The sequence below is a fragment of the Geotrypetes seraphini genome, chromosome 6, assembly GCF_902459505.1.
Source record: "Geotrypetes seraphini chromosome 6, aGeoSer1.1, whole genome shotgun sequence".
Classification (NCBI taxonomy): domain Eukaryota; kingdom Metazoa; phylum Chordata; class Amphibia; order Gymnophiona; family Dermophiidae; genus Geotrypetes; species Geotrypetes seraphini.
The window spans coordinates 234,866,853-234,881,460 of NC_047089.1; the positions used below are offsets into that span (position 1 = coordinate 234,866,853).

General features: G+C 44.8%; 1 protein-coding gene across 17 annotated transcripts in view; it reads left to right on the forward strand.

Annotated features, from left to right (window-relative positions):
- DYRK1A (dual specificity tyrosine phosphorylation regulated kinase 1A) overlaps positions 1 to 14,608 on the forward strand; it is a 684,276-nt gene that overhangs the window by 594,068 nt on the left and 75,600 nt on the right. For all 17 annotated transcript variants that reach the window (XM_033950290.1, XM_033950291.1, XM_033950295.1 and 14 more), the window contains one exon: positions 9,351 to 9,491. In XM_033950290.1, coding sequence (XP_033806181.1) covers positions 9,351 to 9,491 — 141 coding nt within the window. The remainder of the gene's footprint in view (positions 1 to 9,350; positions 9,492 to 14,608) is intronic.

The following is a 14,608-nucleotide window of genomic DNA, read 5'->3' on the forward strand; positions in this document are numbered from 1 at the left end:
GATGCTGTCTTCGGTGTCTCGGGCCTCAACACCTTCCGAAACCGTGCCGGCCTTGCTCAACACTTACCTCCCGTGCTTTCAAACGTCATTGCATCTTGTGGGAGTCGCTGTTCAGCATGGAGTCTTCGATGGAGCATTCGTCATTGAAGGGTGCTTCACCGTCGGCCTCTCCCGAGGCTCTCCAGGCTTCCACATCTTCTGCTCCGAGCTTCATCAAACCAGCCTCGTTTGTACCGGCTCTATCTTCGACGCAGGCTGCGGTACCTCCCTCTGTCTCCTCAGGTCAGATAGCGCAGCAGCCCATTCCTCCGGTAGTGCTTAAAGTGCCCAAGACTTTTAAGTCCAAGCACTCTCACACTGCCTCGAAGGAGCACGAAGCCCATACAGGTGGTCCCGTTGGTGACACGGATCCATCCTTGCCGGCTTCATTCCAAACCTTACTTGAGAAGCAATTCATTCAGCTCTTTACCACAATGGGGCTGAAGCTTCTCTCTCAAATCCAGCCTGGGCACGCGGAGGTCTCTCACGAGGTCGAGCCACGTCCGGTGCCGCAGCCGTACGCACGCTCTCTACAGGGAGCAGAGTCTCTGCGAGTGTCTGGTCTGGCATCGATGCATGCATCACAAGGAGCAGAGTCTTTGCCCATGCCTCCATTGGAACCGATTCACTTGATGCAAGGAGTAGAGTCTTTGCGAGAGCCTCCATTGGAACTGATTCACTCGATGCAAGGGCTTGAGTCTTTGCGAGTGCCTCGTGGTTCTTCCAGTCAACCACCGCTGCTTCGATCCACCACTTCCAGCCCCATCCATTCTCTGGGGGCCTCAGCGAAGACACATTCGCCTCATTTGTCGAGGCCTGCTTCGAGGCACAGCTTGCATCATTGATCGAGGCATTCTTCGAAGCACTCGTCCAGGCATGCCTCGCCTCATCGGAAGCAGCCTTTTCTTCAGTACTCCCCACCGGGTACTTCGCTTCCTCCACTACCGGATCTCGAGGACACGGTGGGGTCTTTTTCTCCATCTAGATCCCCATCCTCATTGGATCAAGAGGCCTCAACGTCCTCGAGTCCCTCTCGAGGCCCTGCTTTGGCTGACCAGCTGTCTTTTTCCTCTTTTCTTCGACAGATGGCAGCTGATTTGGACATACAACTGGACACTGGGTCCAAATTTTCAAAGGAGTATCTCGAGACCATGCATCTCCCTTAACCTCCTGCTGAATCCCTCAAGCTTCCTCTTCATAAGCTCCTAGATCAGACCTTTGTCCGCTGCCTAGAAACCCCCTATTCCATCCCCGCTGTTCCGGACAAATTGGATGCCAGATACCGCACAGTTCATCATAAGGGGTTTGACGGTGCCCAACTCTCCCATCAATCCCTTTTGGTGGAATCTTCATTGAAGCGGTCTCACCCCTCCCAGGTTTATGCCACTGTTCCACCTGGCAGGGAGGGCAAGACTATGGACAGGTTTGGCAGGCGCATTTACCAGAACTCTATGATGACATCCAGAGTTCTCAATTATACTTTTCATTTTATTACCTATTTTGAATTTTTCCTGTCTGTCCTTCCTAAATTCATGCCCTACTTGGATTCTCGAACTCATTTTGAATACCAAGAGGTCCTGGCTTCTTTGTCCCAACTCCGGTTACAACTGATGCAGTCTTCCTACGATGCCTTTGAGCTGTCTGCTCGGGCTACGGCTTGCTCGGTAGCCATGCGATGCCTTGCGTGGTTAAGGACCATCGACATGGACCCCAATCTACAGGACAGGTTGGCTAATGTCCCGTGTGCTGGTACTGACCTCTTCGATGAGTCCATTGAGGCGGCAACCAAAAAGCTTTCGGACCATGATAAATCTTTCCAATCTATTCTCCGTCTGAAGCCCAAGCCAGCTCCTCCTCGTCCTTCACGCCCGCCTTTGATTTACCAGCGGCGTTTTCCACCTAAACAGGCTCCTGCCATCCCTCAACCTGTTAAGAGGCAGCATCTGCAGAAATAACAACAGAAGCCTCAGCCATCTGCTGACCCCAAGACTCCTCAGCCTTTTTGACAGTCTCTTTCAAAGCATAACGTCAGTCGTTCTGCCTTTCCCCGTTTTTCCCCCTATCGGAGGTCGTCTCCATCATTTTTACCACCGATGGACGACTAGCACCACCGACCTCTGGGTCCTTTCCATCGTCAGGGAGGGATACTCTCTTCAGTTCCATCAAGTTCCTCCGGAACATCCTCCGAGAGAGTATCCTTCCTCCTCTGCCCAGACCGCCCTTCTTCGGGAAGCTCAAGCTTTGCTGCAGCTCCGGGCTGTCGAGCCGGTTCCTTTGGCTCAACAGAACAAGGGTTTTTACTCCCGGTACTTCCTTGTTCCGAAGAAGACGGGCAATCTGCGTCCTATTTTGGATCTCAGGGTGCTCAGCAAATACCTGGTCAAAGAAAAGTTTCGCATGCTGACCTTGGCATCTTTGTATCCCCTCCTCGAGCAGAACGACTGGTTATGCTCTCTGGATCTCAAGGAGGCCTACACACACATTCCCATTCATCCGGCCTCAGATTTTGGATGGGACATCTTCATCTTCAATACCGAGTGCTACCTTTCGGCCTGGCATCGTCACCCAGAGTTTTCACCAAGTGTCTGGTTGTGGTGGCCGCTGCGTTCAGGAACCATGGTCTTCAGGTGTTTCCCTATCTGGACGACTGGTCATCAAGGATTCCACGTCTCAGGGAGTCGTCCTGGCGACTCAGCGCACTATCTGGCTCCTGCAGAGTCTGGGGTTCGAAATCAACTTTCCAAAATCCCATCTACAACCTTCCCAGACTCTTCCCTTCATCGGAGCTGTTCTGGATACTATCCAACTCAGAGCGTTCCTCCCTCCACAACGTCTGGAAGCTCTTTTCCATCTTTGTCATTCCATGTCCTCTCATCCGTCCATTTCAGCGAGACACATGATGGTTCTTCTGGGCCACATGGCCTCTACAGTACACGTGACTCCTTTTGCCAGACTTCACCTCCAAATTCCTCAGTGGTCACTGGCATCTCAATGGACGCAGGTTTCCGACCCTCTGACTCGACATATCCAGGTCACTCCTGCTCTGACACAGTCTCTTCGCTGGTGGATGCTCTCTTCCAATCTATCCAGAGGCTTACTGTTTCATACACCCCCTCCCCCCATCAGAAGGTTCTCACGACCGACTCTTCGATTTACGCTTGGGAGGCTCATCTGGATGGCCTCCGCACTCAGGGCTATTGGACCAGTACAGACCGCCAGTGTCACATCAATCTCCTGGAACTCAGGATGATATTCAATGCTCTCAATGCTTTTCAACATCTGCTTCACGACCGTGTAGTCCTCATTCACACGGACAACCAAGTCGCCTTGTATTAGAAACATAGAAGATGACGGCATATAAGGGCCATAGCCCATCAGGTCTGCCCACTCTACTGACCCACCCCCAAGTCTACTATCCTAGGGATCCCACTCCTGGTGACAGGTTCCCTTGGCTTAACCTCTAAGGGATCCCACATGGGCATCCCATTTGCTCTTAAATTCTTGCACTGTTTGCCTCGATCACCTGCACCGGGAGCTCATTCCAAGGATCAACCACTCTCTCGGTGAAGAAATATTTCCTGGTGTTGCCATGAAATTTCCCGCCCCTGAGTTTGAGCGGATACCCTCTTGTGGCTGAGGGTCCTTTGAGAAAGAGAATCTCTTCTTCCATCTCGATACGGCCGGTAATATACTTAGTCTCAATCATGTCTCCTCTCTCCCTACGTTCCTTGAGTGAGTACAGCCGCAAATTTTTCAGCCTTTCCTTGTACGATAGATCCTTGAACCCCGAGACCATCCTGGTGGCCATCCGTTGCACCGACTCTACTCTCAGCACATCTTTTCGGTAATGTGGCCTCCAGAATTGCACACAGTATTCCAAATGAGGCCTCACCATGGTTCTGTATAAGGGCATTATGACTTCAGGCTTCCGGCTGACGAAACTCCTGTGGATGCAACCTAACAACTGTCTTGCCTTTGAAGCCTTCTCCACATGATCAGCAGTTTTCATGTCTGCACTGATGATCACTCCCAAGTCTCGTTCTGTTGAAGTTTAGCTAAGGTCTCACCATTCAAGGTGTAAGTTCTGCACGGGTTTCTGCTGCCGAGGTGCATGATCTTGCATTTCTTAGCGTTGAAGCCCAGCTGCCAGGTCGAGGACCAAAGCTCCAAAAAATATAGGTCCTGTGTCATACTATCGGGTGAATTGCCGTCTCTCACTATATTGCATAGTTTGGCGTCGTCAGCGAATAGCGTTACCTTACCTTGAAGCCCCTGAGTTAGGTCCCCTATGAATATGTTGAAAAGGAGCGGGCCCAAGACTGAGCCCTGCGGTACTCCACTGGTCACCTCCAATGTTTTAGAGAGGGTACCGTTAACTACCACCCTCTGAAGTCTGCCACTCAGCCAGTCATTAACCCATGTAGTTAGTGTTTCTCCCAGCCCCATTGATTTCATCTTGCTCAACAGCCTGCGATGCGGGACACTATCGAAAGCTTTGCTGAAGTCTATGTATACGACGTCCACAAGCAGGGAGGCACGGGATCGGGATCGGCCTCCCTCTGTCAGGAAGCTCTGAAAGTTTGGGATTGGGCAATTCGCCACAACACCTTCCTCAAAGCTGTCTACATTCAGGGGGCGGACAATGCCTTAGCGGACAACTTGAGTCGTCTTCTGCAGCCTCACGAGTGGACTCTCCATTCCACGCCCCTTCATCAGATTTTCTCTCTGTGGGGAACGCCTCAGATAGACCTCTTTGCAGCCCCCCACAACTTCAAACTACCTCAGTTCTGCTCCAGGATCTATACTCCTCATTGCCTCGAGGCAGATGCCTTTCTTCTGGACTGGACGAATCTCTTTCTATATGCGTTTCCTCCATTTCCTCTCATTCAAAAGACTCTAGTCAAGCTGAAGTCCGACCATGCCACCATGATTCTAATTGCTCTTCGGTGGCCCAGACAACCTTGGTATTCCCTTCTACTTCAACTCAACAGCAGGGAGCCCTTCCTTCTACCAGTGTTTCCATCGCTGCTTACACAGCATCAGGGATCTCTGCTTCATCCCAACCTGCAGTCTCTCCACCTGACAGCTTGGTTCCTCTCAACATAACTCCTCTCCAGTTTTCGCAAGCTGTGAGGGATGTTTTGGAAGCTTCCCGGAAGCCTGCTATTAGACAATGCTATCACCAAAAATGGACTAGATTTTCTACTTGGTGTTTTTCTCATCATCAGGAGCCATAACATTCCTCCTTATCTTCAGTTTTGGACTATCTTTTGCATCTTTCTCATTCTGGCCTCAAGTCTACATCAATACGAGTCCATCTGAGTGCAATTGCTGCTTTCCATCAGCCACTTCAAGGGAAACCTCTCTCTGCTCATCCTGTGGTTTCCAGATTCATGAAAGGACTTTTCCATGTCAATCCTCCTCTCAAACCGCCTCCAGTGGTTTGGGACCTCAATATTGTTCTTTCTCAGCATATGAAACCTCCATTTGAATCTATTGACAAGGCTCATCTGAAGTATCTCACTTGGAAAGTTGTGTTTCTCATTGGCCTCACTTCTGCTTGGCGAGTTAGTGAGCTTCAAGCATTGGTTGCGGATCCACCTTTTACAGTGTTTCATCATGACAAGGTGGTTCTTCGCACTCATCCAAAATTCCTTACTAAAGTTGTCTCAGAATTTCATCTCAATCAATCCATTGTTCTTCCAGTGTTTTTTCCAAAGCCTCATTCTCATCCTGGAGAAGTTGCTCTTCATACTCTGGACTGTAAACGTGCTTTGGCTTTCTATCTGGAACGCACCAAACCGCACAGAACTGCTCCTCAACTTTTCATCTCCTTTGATCCGAATAAGTTGAGACATCCTATCTCTAAGCGTACCATCCCCAACTGGATGGCGGCTTGTATCTCTTTCTGCTGTGCCCAGGCTGGATTACCCCTTCACAGTAAAGTCACAGCTCATAAGGTCAGAGCAATGACAGCTTCTGTAGCTTTCCTCAGATCGACACCGATTGAGGAAATTTGTAAAGCTGCCACTTGGTCCTCAATTCATACCTTCACTTCTCATTATTATTATTATTGTCTGGATACTTTCTCCAGACGGGATGGACAGTTTGGCCAAACTGTATTGCAAAATTTATTCTCCTAAGTTGCCAACTTTCCTACCATCCCACTTTGGTTAGCTTGGAGGTCACCCACTTGTGAGAATACCTTCCTGCTTGTCCTGGGATAAAGCACAGTTACTTACCGTAACAGTTGTTATCCTGGGACAGCAGGCAGCTATTCTCACATCCCACCCACCTCCCCTGGGTTGGCTTCTCTGCTAGCTATCTGAACTGAGGAGACGCGCCCTGTGCTGGGCGGGAAGGCACTCGCGCATGCGCGGTGCAGGCGACTCGAAACTTCGAGTTTCTTCAAGCAAGACTGCTTGTGAGGCGTCCGCATCGGGGCTCCGTTGGATCATGTCACCCACTTGTGAGAATAGCTGCCTGCTGTCCCTGGATAACAACTGTTACGGTAAGTAACTGTGCTTTCTTGTCACACACAGTGTTTTAACACTTTAATGATGTGAAAAAAGACTTAGCTTGGTGAAGACTTTGATGAAACAATATGCCATGTGTCTGGGGTCCTGACATGTTTCGCTAATCGCTGCTTCAGAAAACCCTAACTGTCACAGGCACTCTAGCTCTTGCCCACACCTTCTCTAAAACAGAATAAATAAGTGCATATTTAAACATCCTTTTGAAAAGATAACGCTACCTAATATAATGTTCATGACACACACTGCATTTTCACATTTTATCAAGATGCTGACTGACTATATGACACTACTACCAGTGACATGCACCTCCTAAACCCTCTCATACAAAGACCTCTGTGTTCTGGATAATGCATACCGCTCAAAATTGAAATGTCCTAAAAAAGATTAATTCAGCCCAACACCCGCAACTTAATGACAAGGCATTGCTCCATGCTATGTGAAGAATTCCCCTCCCATCGGAAGGCTTCCACTACCAGGACACAAACCTCCTCGTACCTATTATCCTTAATTATTAACTTCTTAGCCTAAAAAAGCTTGCTATTCCATCTCCTGATTAAGACTCAAAGGGTGGTCACTGTCTCCCACTGGAATATCCACTCCTGTTCCCTCCTGGAGAGGAAGGCTGATCGGCCCGTAGACCAGGACGGCAACACGAGTGCGATCGACTCGAGTTGCCTTCCTGAGCTACTGGTCGATCGCGATCGACGCGTTGGGCACCCCTGGTGTAAACACTCATCATAGAGCCATACTGGTACGTGATGTCACTAGGTGCCAAAACTGACCTTTCTATATTTCCCTGACAAGTACATTTCCAATACTAAGGCTAATAACACCGGAGAACAGGCCCTCCACCTTCCTGAGTTACACTGTCCTTGCTAGTGCTTCTTAGGAGGACATCATATCATGTCCCAAAACAATGATGCCACAGTCAGAAGATCTGACTGCTGGTTTCTGGAGCAAAGGCGAATCTCTCTCTTTTGCTGACAGAGAGGAAAATGACTGCTTAGAAGAATGAATTCATATGCACAATGTCTCTCTTAGAAATATAACTGTTTGGGGTTCTCAGGGGTCTTCACCTACAATATATGCAGGTCTTATGCTTATGTCATCTTCTGCCTACATTTTCATGCAAGTCTTTTTCCCGATTCTCCTCTGATTAGTCCTCACTCCCAGAATGGTCTGTCCATGTCTATGATCACTACAATATTGTGATCTGATGTTAACAGATCTTTTAAATTTTTTCATCTAGCATATGCAAATCGGGGGAGGAGGGCTTCTAACTTACAATGCACTTGTAGGATGTGCCAAAAATGTTTTATGATCTTTTTAATTTGAAAAGCTTTTTGGATATACCACAAAACACACACTAGAGAGGAATCCTCCTGATGGGCAGAAGGTTGTGATAGGAGCCGCAGATAAAGGCCAAATGGGGTTGCTTGCTTGTCCGCCATGCGAGCTGTTGGACCAGGCTTCTTTGGTGGATTTCACTGTCAAGATGGTTTTCCTGGTTACCATTACATCAGCCTGCAGTGTTTCTGAGCTTCAGGCTTTGACCTAAGGGCCACCACGTGACTCCAGCATAATCCTGTGCACAGTCCATTCCTTTCTTCTGAAGGTAGCCTCTAGTTTCCATATCAACCAGGAGGTGCGGTTACTATCCTTAGTGCCCTCAGGTTCAAGTAAACATGACAGGACATTTGAAATCCCTGGATGTGCGCAGACTTCTGCTGCGGTAAGTACTTAGAAGTCACGAATGAGTTTTGTCTGTTTGTGCTGATTCGTCCAGCCTGCAGGGGCTGACCAGCTTCGAAAGCCTCCATTTCCAGATGGACCCACAAGGCTATTTCTTCTGCCTATATCAGACCTGGAAAGCAGCCTCCTTTTTTCAGTAAAGACTCATTCCACTTGGGGCATTGCTTCCCCATGGGCATAATCTTCAGCAGTTTACACTGAAGAGATTTGCAGGGCAACACCTTGGTTCTCCTTGCATACTTCTACAAAGTTCAGAATAGATTTGGCGGCCAAGCAGGATTCTGCTTCTGGATCTTCAGTTTGGGCAGCTGGTTCATCAGTCCCACCCTGACTTTGAGGGACTGCTCTGTTACGTTCCACTTGTAAATCCACACTCTCTTCCTGGAACCCGCCCTGGGAGTTGCTGATTTGCCAATTGTGTGCCTCATTAAGTACTGGTAAGTTGGACTTTTGATTTTTTGACCACCCTTTCTAAGATTAACATGACTGTGTTTTGCACTTTACCCTGGGGGTTTCTAGCTAAGGCACCCTGCACTGTCATTGCAGGCTGCATCTCCTCGTTACAATTTTTTGTGGTTTATGATGTTTACAACCCTGTTTTGATTGTTTGATTGTTATACAGTTTCATAATATAAGCAGATTAGACTTGTTTCTCGGGGAGTATCCCCATACCCCCTCCCTTTTTCTGTGTCCAGTAAAGGTGTTTGTCTGCTTTTGTGCCAACTGTAAGTCAGAGGGCAGTCCTGAGGTAAGAGGGGAGGGTCAAAACTATGTAAATGAAGCTTCCTACATGAGATCTTGCGAGATGGGTGCATAACTCACTTGTCCAGGAATAGAGTGGGGATTTACAAGAAAGAAAATTAGCAAAGGTAAGAACCTAATCTTTTGAAAATTGATGTTTTTATCACTTTTCAGATTTATAAATATCATTTCTCATAGGAGGCATATCTGTAATAAAGAAAAGTATATGTGAAACCTAAATGTAAGATACTAGCTCTCATTTGCTTGTGCATGTTTGAATAGGTGGATCAGATGAGCAAAATCGTGGAAGTTCTGGGTATACCAACTGCTCATATTCTTGACCAAGCACCAAAAGCAAGGAAGTTCTTTGAGAAGTTGCCTGATGGCAATTGGAATTTAAAGAAGACCAAAGATGGAAAAAGGGTTTGTTACCTAATCTGTATAAATCAATCCTTTACAAAGTAGTGTTTAATGTCATAGGAGTCACTTTGTAAGAGTGTGACTCAGGGTGTCGTTTTGACTTTCAGTATTCTAAAAAAAACTAGTGAGATTATCATACTATACTGTACATTTTTCTTCTATACTACAAATTTCAGCTAGGATTCAATTAGATTATAAAGAGTAAGGAAATTTTGGCAGGAGGATTCATTATTTTATTTACTAAGATTTTCACCATCTGAAGGGTAATTTTATAATAGGTTGTCTAGATAGAAAATCCAAGTAGGATCCTATTTTGGAGCTAATTTAGAAGGGCACATAGGTGTCTTTATAGTTGCATATGAATGAGGATCGTGGGAATCCCGTGGGTATGACTTCAGATTTGCAGGATTCCTACGAGGATAGAAGCTGCTGCTGCTGCAGATTTCCTGTGAGATTGTAGTAAAAAATCTCTGCTAATGCTAGAGTAAAGTTTGGAACGCACTGAGGACTGGATTCTTAAAACTTACCGTGCTCTTAAGGATGGTCACTAAACTGGTTCCAGCCGGTTTAGCATGCTAGTATTTTACTGGACAATTAACATAACGGTCTCTTCCGAGCTTCATAGCAGTCTCCGACTCTGCATGCAAATGTAGTACAAAGAGGTCATTAATATTAAAATGGTATTAAATTCCCATTAGATACCTGCCCACCCAAGATCATACACATCATACGTCTCGCCTCTCCAACCATTCAAGGTTTACTTTTCAATTGGACTTAGACAACACTCAACAAAGGCATATTCCCAGAGAATTTAGAAACATGATGCAGATAAAGGCCAAATGGCCCATCCAGTCTGCCCTTCCGCAGTAACCATTATCTCTTCCTCTCTCTAAGAGATCCCACATGCCTATCCTATGCTTTCTTGAATTTAGACAGTCTTGTCTCCACCATGTCTTCTAAGAAACTGTTCCATATATCTACTACCCTTTCTGTAAAAAAGTGTTTCCTTAGATTACTCCTGAGCTTATCACTTCTTAACTTCATCCTATGCCCTCATTTCAGAGCTTCCTTTCAAATGATATTCGACTCATGCACATTTATACTTTGTAGGTATTTAAACATCTCTATTATCTCTCCCCTCCAGTCTTTCCTCCAAAGTGTACATATTGAGATCTTTAAATCTGTCCCCATATGCCTCATGATGAAGACCATGCACCATTTTAGCAGCCTTCCTCGGGAACAACTCCATCCTTTTCATATTTTTTTGAAAGTGCAGTCTCCATAATTGCACACAATATGGAAGAGAGAATTGGACGGGCCAGTATGGGTAGGAGTGACTTGGAAAGTCACTCCTTCTCCAACTAGGTTACTATACCACCAAGATTTGTAAGGGGTTGATGTAAGAGAGGGGCTGCTTTTGTTCATCGAGGGGGAAGAATTTTTTGGTTTCTGATCAATGTACTGGCATTTTCTGCCAAAACTGAAACAAGGTTACATTCAAATTTGACTGGTTTTGGCACCAAAACTGAAATTTATTCATCCTCTAATTTCATATTAAGTGCCGGGTAAAATAATAGAAACAATTATTAAAAATAAAATTGTGGAATATGCAGGCAAACAAGATTTAATGCGACAGAGTCAGCATGAGTTCAGATGAGGAAGGTTTTGCCTCACCAGTTTACTTGACATTTTTGAAGATGTGAATAAACCTGTGGATAAAATCGAGCTGGTTGATGTAGTGTATCCAGATTTCCAGAAAACTTTTGATTAAGTTCCTCATGAGCGGCTCCTGAGAAAATTAGAGTCATGGGATAGGAGGCAACATTCAATTGCGGATTAAAAAGTGGTTATCGGACAGAAAACAAAGGGTAGGGTTAAATGACCATTTTTCTCAATGGAGAAGGGTAAATAGTGGTGTGCCACAGGGATGTGTACTTGGACTGGTGCTATTTAACTTATTTATAAATGATCTGCAAATTGGAACTACAAGTGAGGTGATTAAATTTGCAGATGACACTAAACTGTTCAAAGTTGTTAAAATGCATGCAGACTGTGAAAAATTGCAGGAAGACCTTGGAAAGACTAAGAATGCTATAATACCTCTGTATCGCTCAATGATGCGACCTCACCTTGAGTATTACGTTAAGTTCTGGTTCTGGTCTCCTTATCTAAATGAAAAATAGTGGCACTAGAAAAGGTTCAAAGTAGAATGACCAAGATGATAGAGGATGGAACTTCTCTTGTATGATTAAAGACTAAAGAGGTTAGAGCTCTTCAGCTTGGAAAAGAGACGGCTGAGGGGAGATATGATCGAAGCCTACAAAATTCTGAGTGGTGTAGAATAAGGACAGATTTTTTTTTTTTTTTTTTTAACTGCATCAAGATTTACAAAGACTCGGGGGCACTCAAAATTACAGAGTAATACTTTTAAAACCAATAGGAGGAAATATTTTTTTTACTCAGAGAATAGTTACGCTCTGGAATGCATTGCCAGAGGATGTAGCTGGTTTTTTTAAAAAGTGTTTGGTCAAGTTTCTGGAGGAAAAGTCCATGAACTGCTGTTGAGACAGACATGGGAGAAACCACTGCTTGCCCTGAATTGGTGGCATGGAATGCTGCTACTACTTGGGTTTTTGCCATTTACCTATGACTTGGATTGGCCTCCGTGAAGACAGGAAACTGGGCTAGATGGACCATTGGTCTGATCCAGTAAGGCTATTCTTATGTTCTTAACCTTCTGACTCTACAGAATCCAACAGTTTAGCACAATATTCAAGTGTTTGGGTCAATGGATATGATCTTAGAGTTAGTGCCATGGGCCTGAATGTGTATAAGAACTTTTTACAGAGGTCTCTTCTCTGTTGGTCTCCACAGAATCAAGCATTCCACCTTGTACTACCAGTAACACCAGAAGTCAGACATTCTAAACCGGTGATATAACCGGTGGCTAAATAGCGGTAGTCTTTTTAAAGGAAAGAGTTTGGAAGTCCCAAATTGGATCCTGTTGATGACAGATGCAAGTCTTAGTTTGGTAGGCAAGTTGTCTCGAGAAATGAGCACAATATTATTTTATTTTTTGTTTTTCTCTGTTGCTTGTTTGTTTTATTTAGTAGCTTATTTTGTTTAATTTTTCTTTATTAATCTTTACTAAATCATAGTTTTGATTTATATTGATTATACTGCTGAGCCTCCACTTGTAAACTCTAGTCTGATAGCCACCGATTTGACCTTTGGTTTCTGGTCTAACAATTTGAAACGCCAACATCCTACCTGATACTCCTTGCACTTCAGGATGGTTTGAGTTGGACCTGACGGCTGGACTTCAGCGAATAGTGCTGATACTGGAGAGATACGAGGGGAGCATCGCTGAGTTCGGCGGGGGTGGCAGAGACTTTTTGAAGTGGCTGGTTGTTGAGATCTGGAGGTGCCATGTCTGAGGTGGTCTGCATGACACTGGTTGCAGCTTCACGTTTTTTTTTTTTTTTTTTTTTTTTCTACGGATGAAGTGACACCATCAGGATGGGAGGTCCGCTGAGCCGCCTAGTCTTTCTGAAATTTCACCACGTCCGATTCTTGCCAGCCATGGGAGTGGTGTGATGAGAGGCGGGATCGGCAGCTGCGGGGGTTGGCGGAAAGGATCGCTACCGGACCTGGGTGCGGAGAGTTGAGGTCGGTGAGATCTGTGTGGAGGTTGGACTGTCCAGTGCACTGGTTGTCGACCTGGAAATTGAAAGCTGTTTCTTTTCATCGGAGGAGATTCCTGTGGTTGGTGTACATCGGATGATAACAGCGGCTGATCGGATATAACGGCTGAAGTACTTGGGACAGTGATTTGTTGGTCTGACTGAAGTGATGCTAGTTCCTTCTGACTCTTATATCATCATGTTTACCATATCTTAATTTTACTGGGTTTATTTTTTTTTATTTTTTTACTTATTTGTTTTCTATCTTTATTTTTAAAATTTTTCTTCAACAGTTTTGTTTTTCCTTTCATATTCCCTTGGTATTCATTCTTTTTCACATTTATTATGTCCTTATATATTTCTTTTAAAATTTATCATATTTAATTTTAATTCAAACAAATTTAACTTAATTTTATTAAGTTTACCCATTTAATTATTACTGAGATGTATTCTTTACTTTAAAAGAATTATAGCCTTAGAGAGATCAGTGTACTCTTGTTAGAATGTTTCTTATCTTGTTTACTATTTCAGTCTTTATTTTTACTCCTACTGCTCAGTAATCAGTCTTCTAGGTACTTTAGTTAGATTGTGAGCCTTCGGGACAGTAAGGGAATTCCAAGTACCTATTCTTTATTAGTCTTATTTTTATTGTATCCTTTAATGTACATTTCTCTGTAAACCGCTTCAAACCTAACGGATTTAGCGATATATAAGAAATAAATTACATTACATTACATTACACAATGTTGATGGTCTTGGTGGAAGCTCATTGGATGAGCAACTGTCTTGGAAGCACAGTCAATCTGCTTATGAGTTGTGTTCAATAATTTATATACTTGAGTGTGAAAGTAGCAAGCGTGTTGAAACAAGTCTGTGCATGTTGTGACATGTCTCAAGGTTACTCATGCAGAGCTGTCACTCAGTGCAAGTCTAACATTCCAAGAGACAGAATGTCAGGAGAGTCCTCATGCGAATCAAGTAAGAAATTGCTAGATTTGGAGCACCGTTCAGTGACATAATTTCTCACAAAAGAAGGCCGTATTGATTCCCTGTTGAAAATTGCAGGATACAAGAAGTTGTATTGCAAAAAGCTAAAGGAGAGATCCATGAACGCATGACTGCAGTTTATGGTGAGTCTGCTTCATCATCCTAATTTTGAAGCAAGCTTTTTAAGTGGGGTAGAGATTGCATTGAAGATGACCTTCACACTGAACGGCCTCTGGAAGCAACTTCCATAGAAATGTGCATGAAAGTCAAGAATTTAATTTTGTCAGATGAATTAAGGTTTCCCAAATAACTGAAGAAATAGGCATCTTGGCAGGTACAGTTTGGAAATCATGAAATGTTGGGTTTGTCCAGAGTTAGTGCAAGGTGGATTCCAAGAATGCTGACATCATGTCAGAAGGCCAAGAGGCTCCAATACTGTCAGGAGAACTT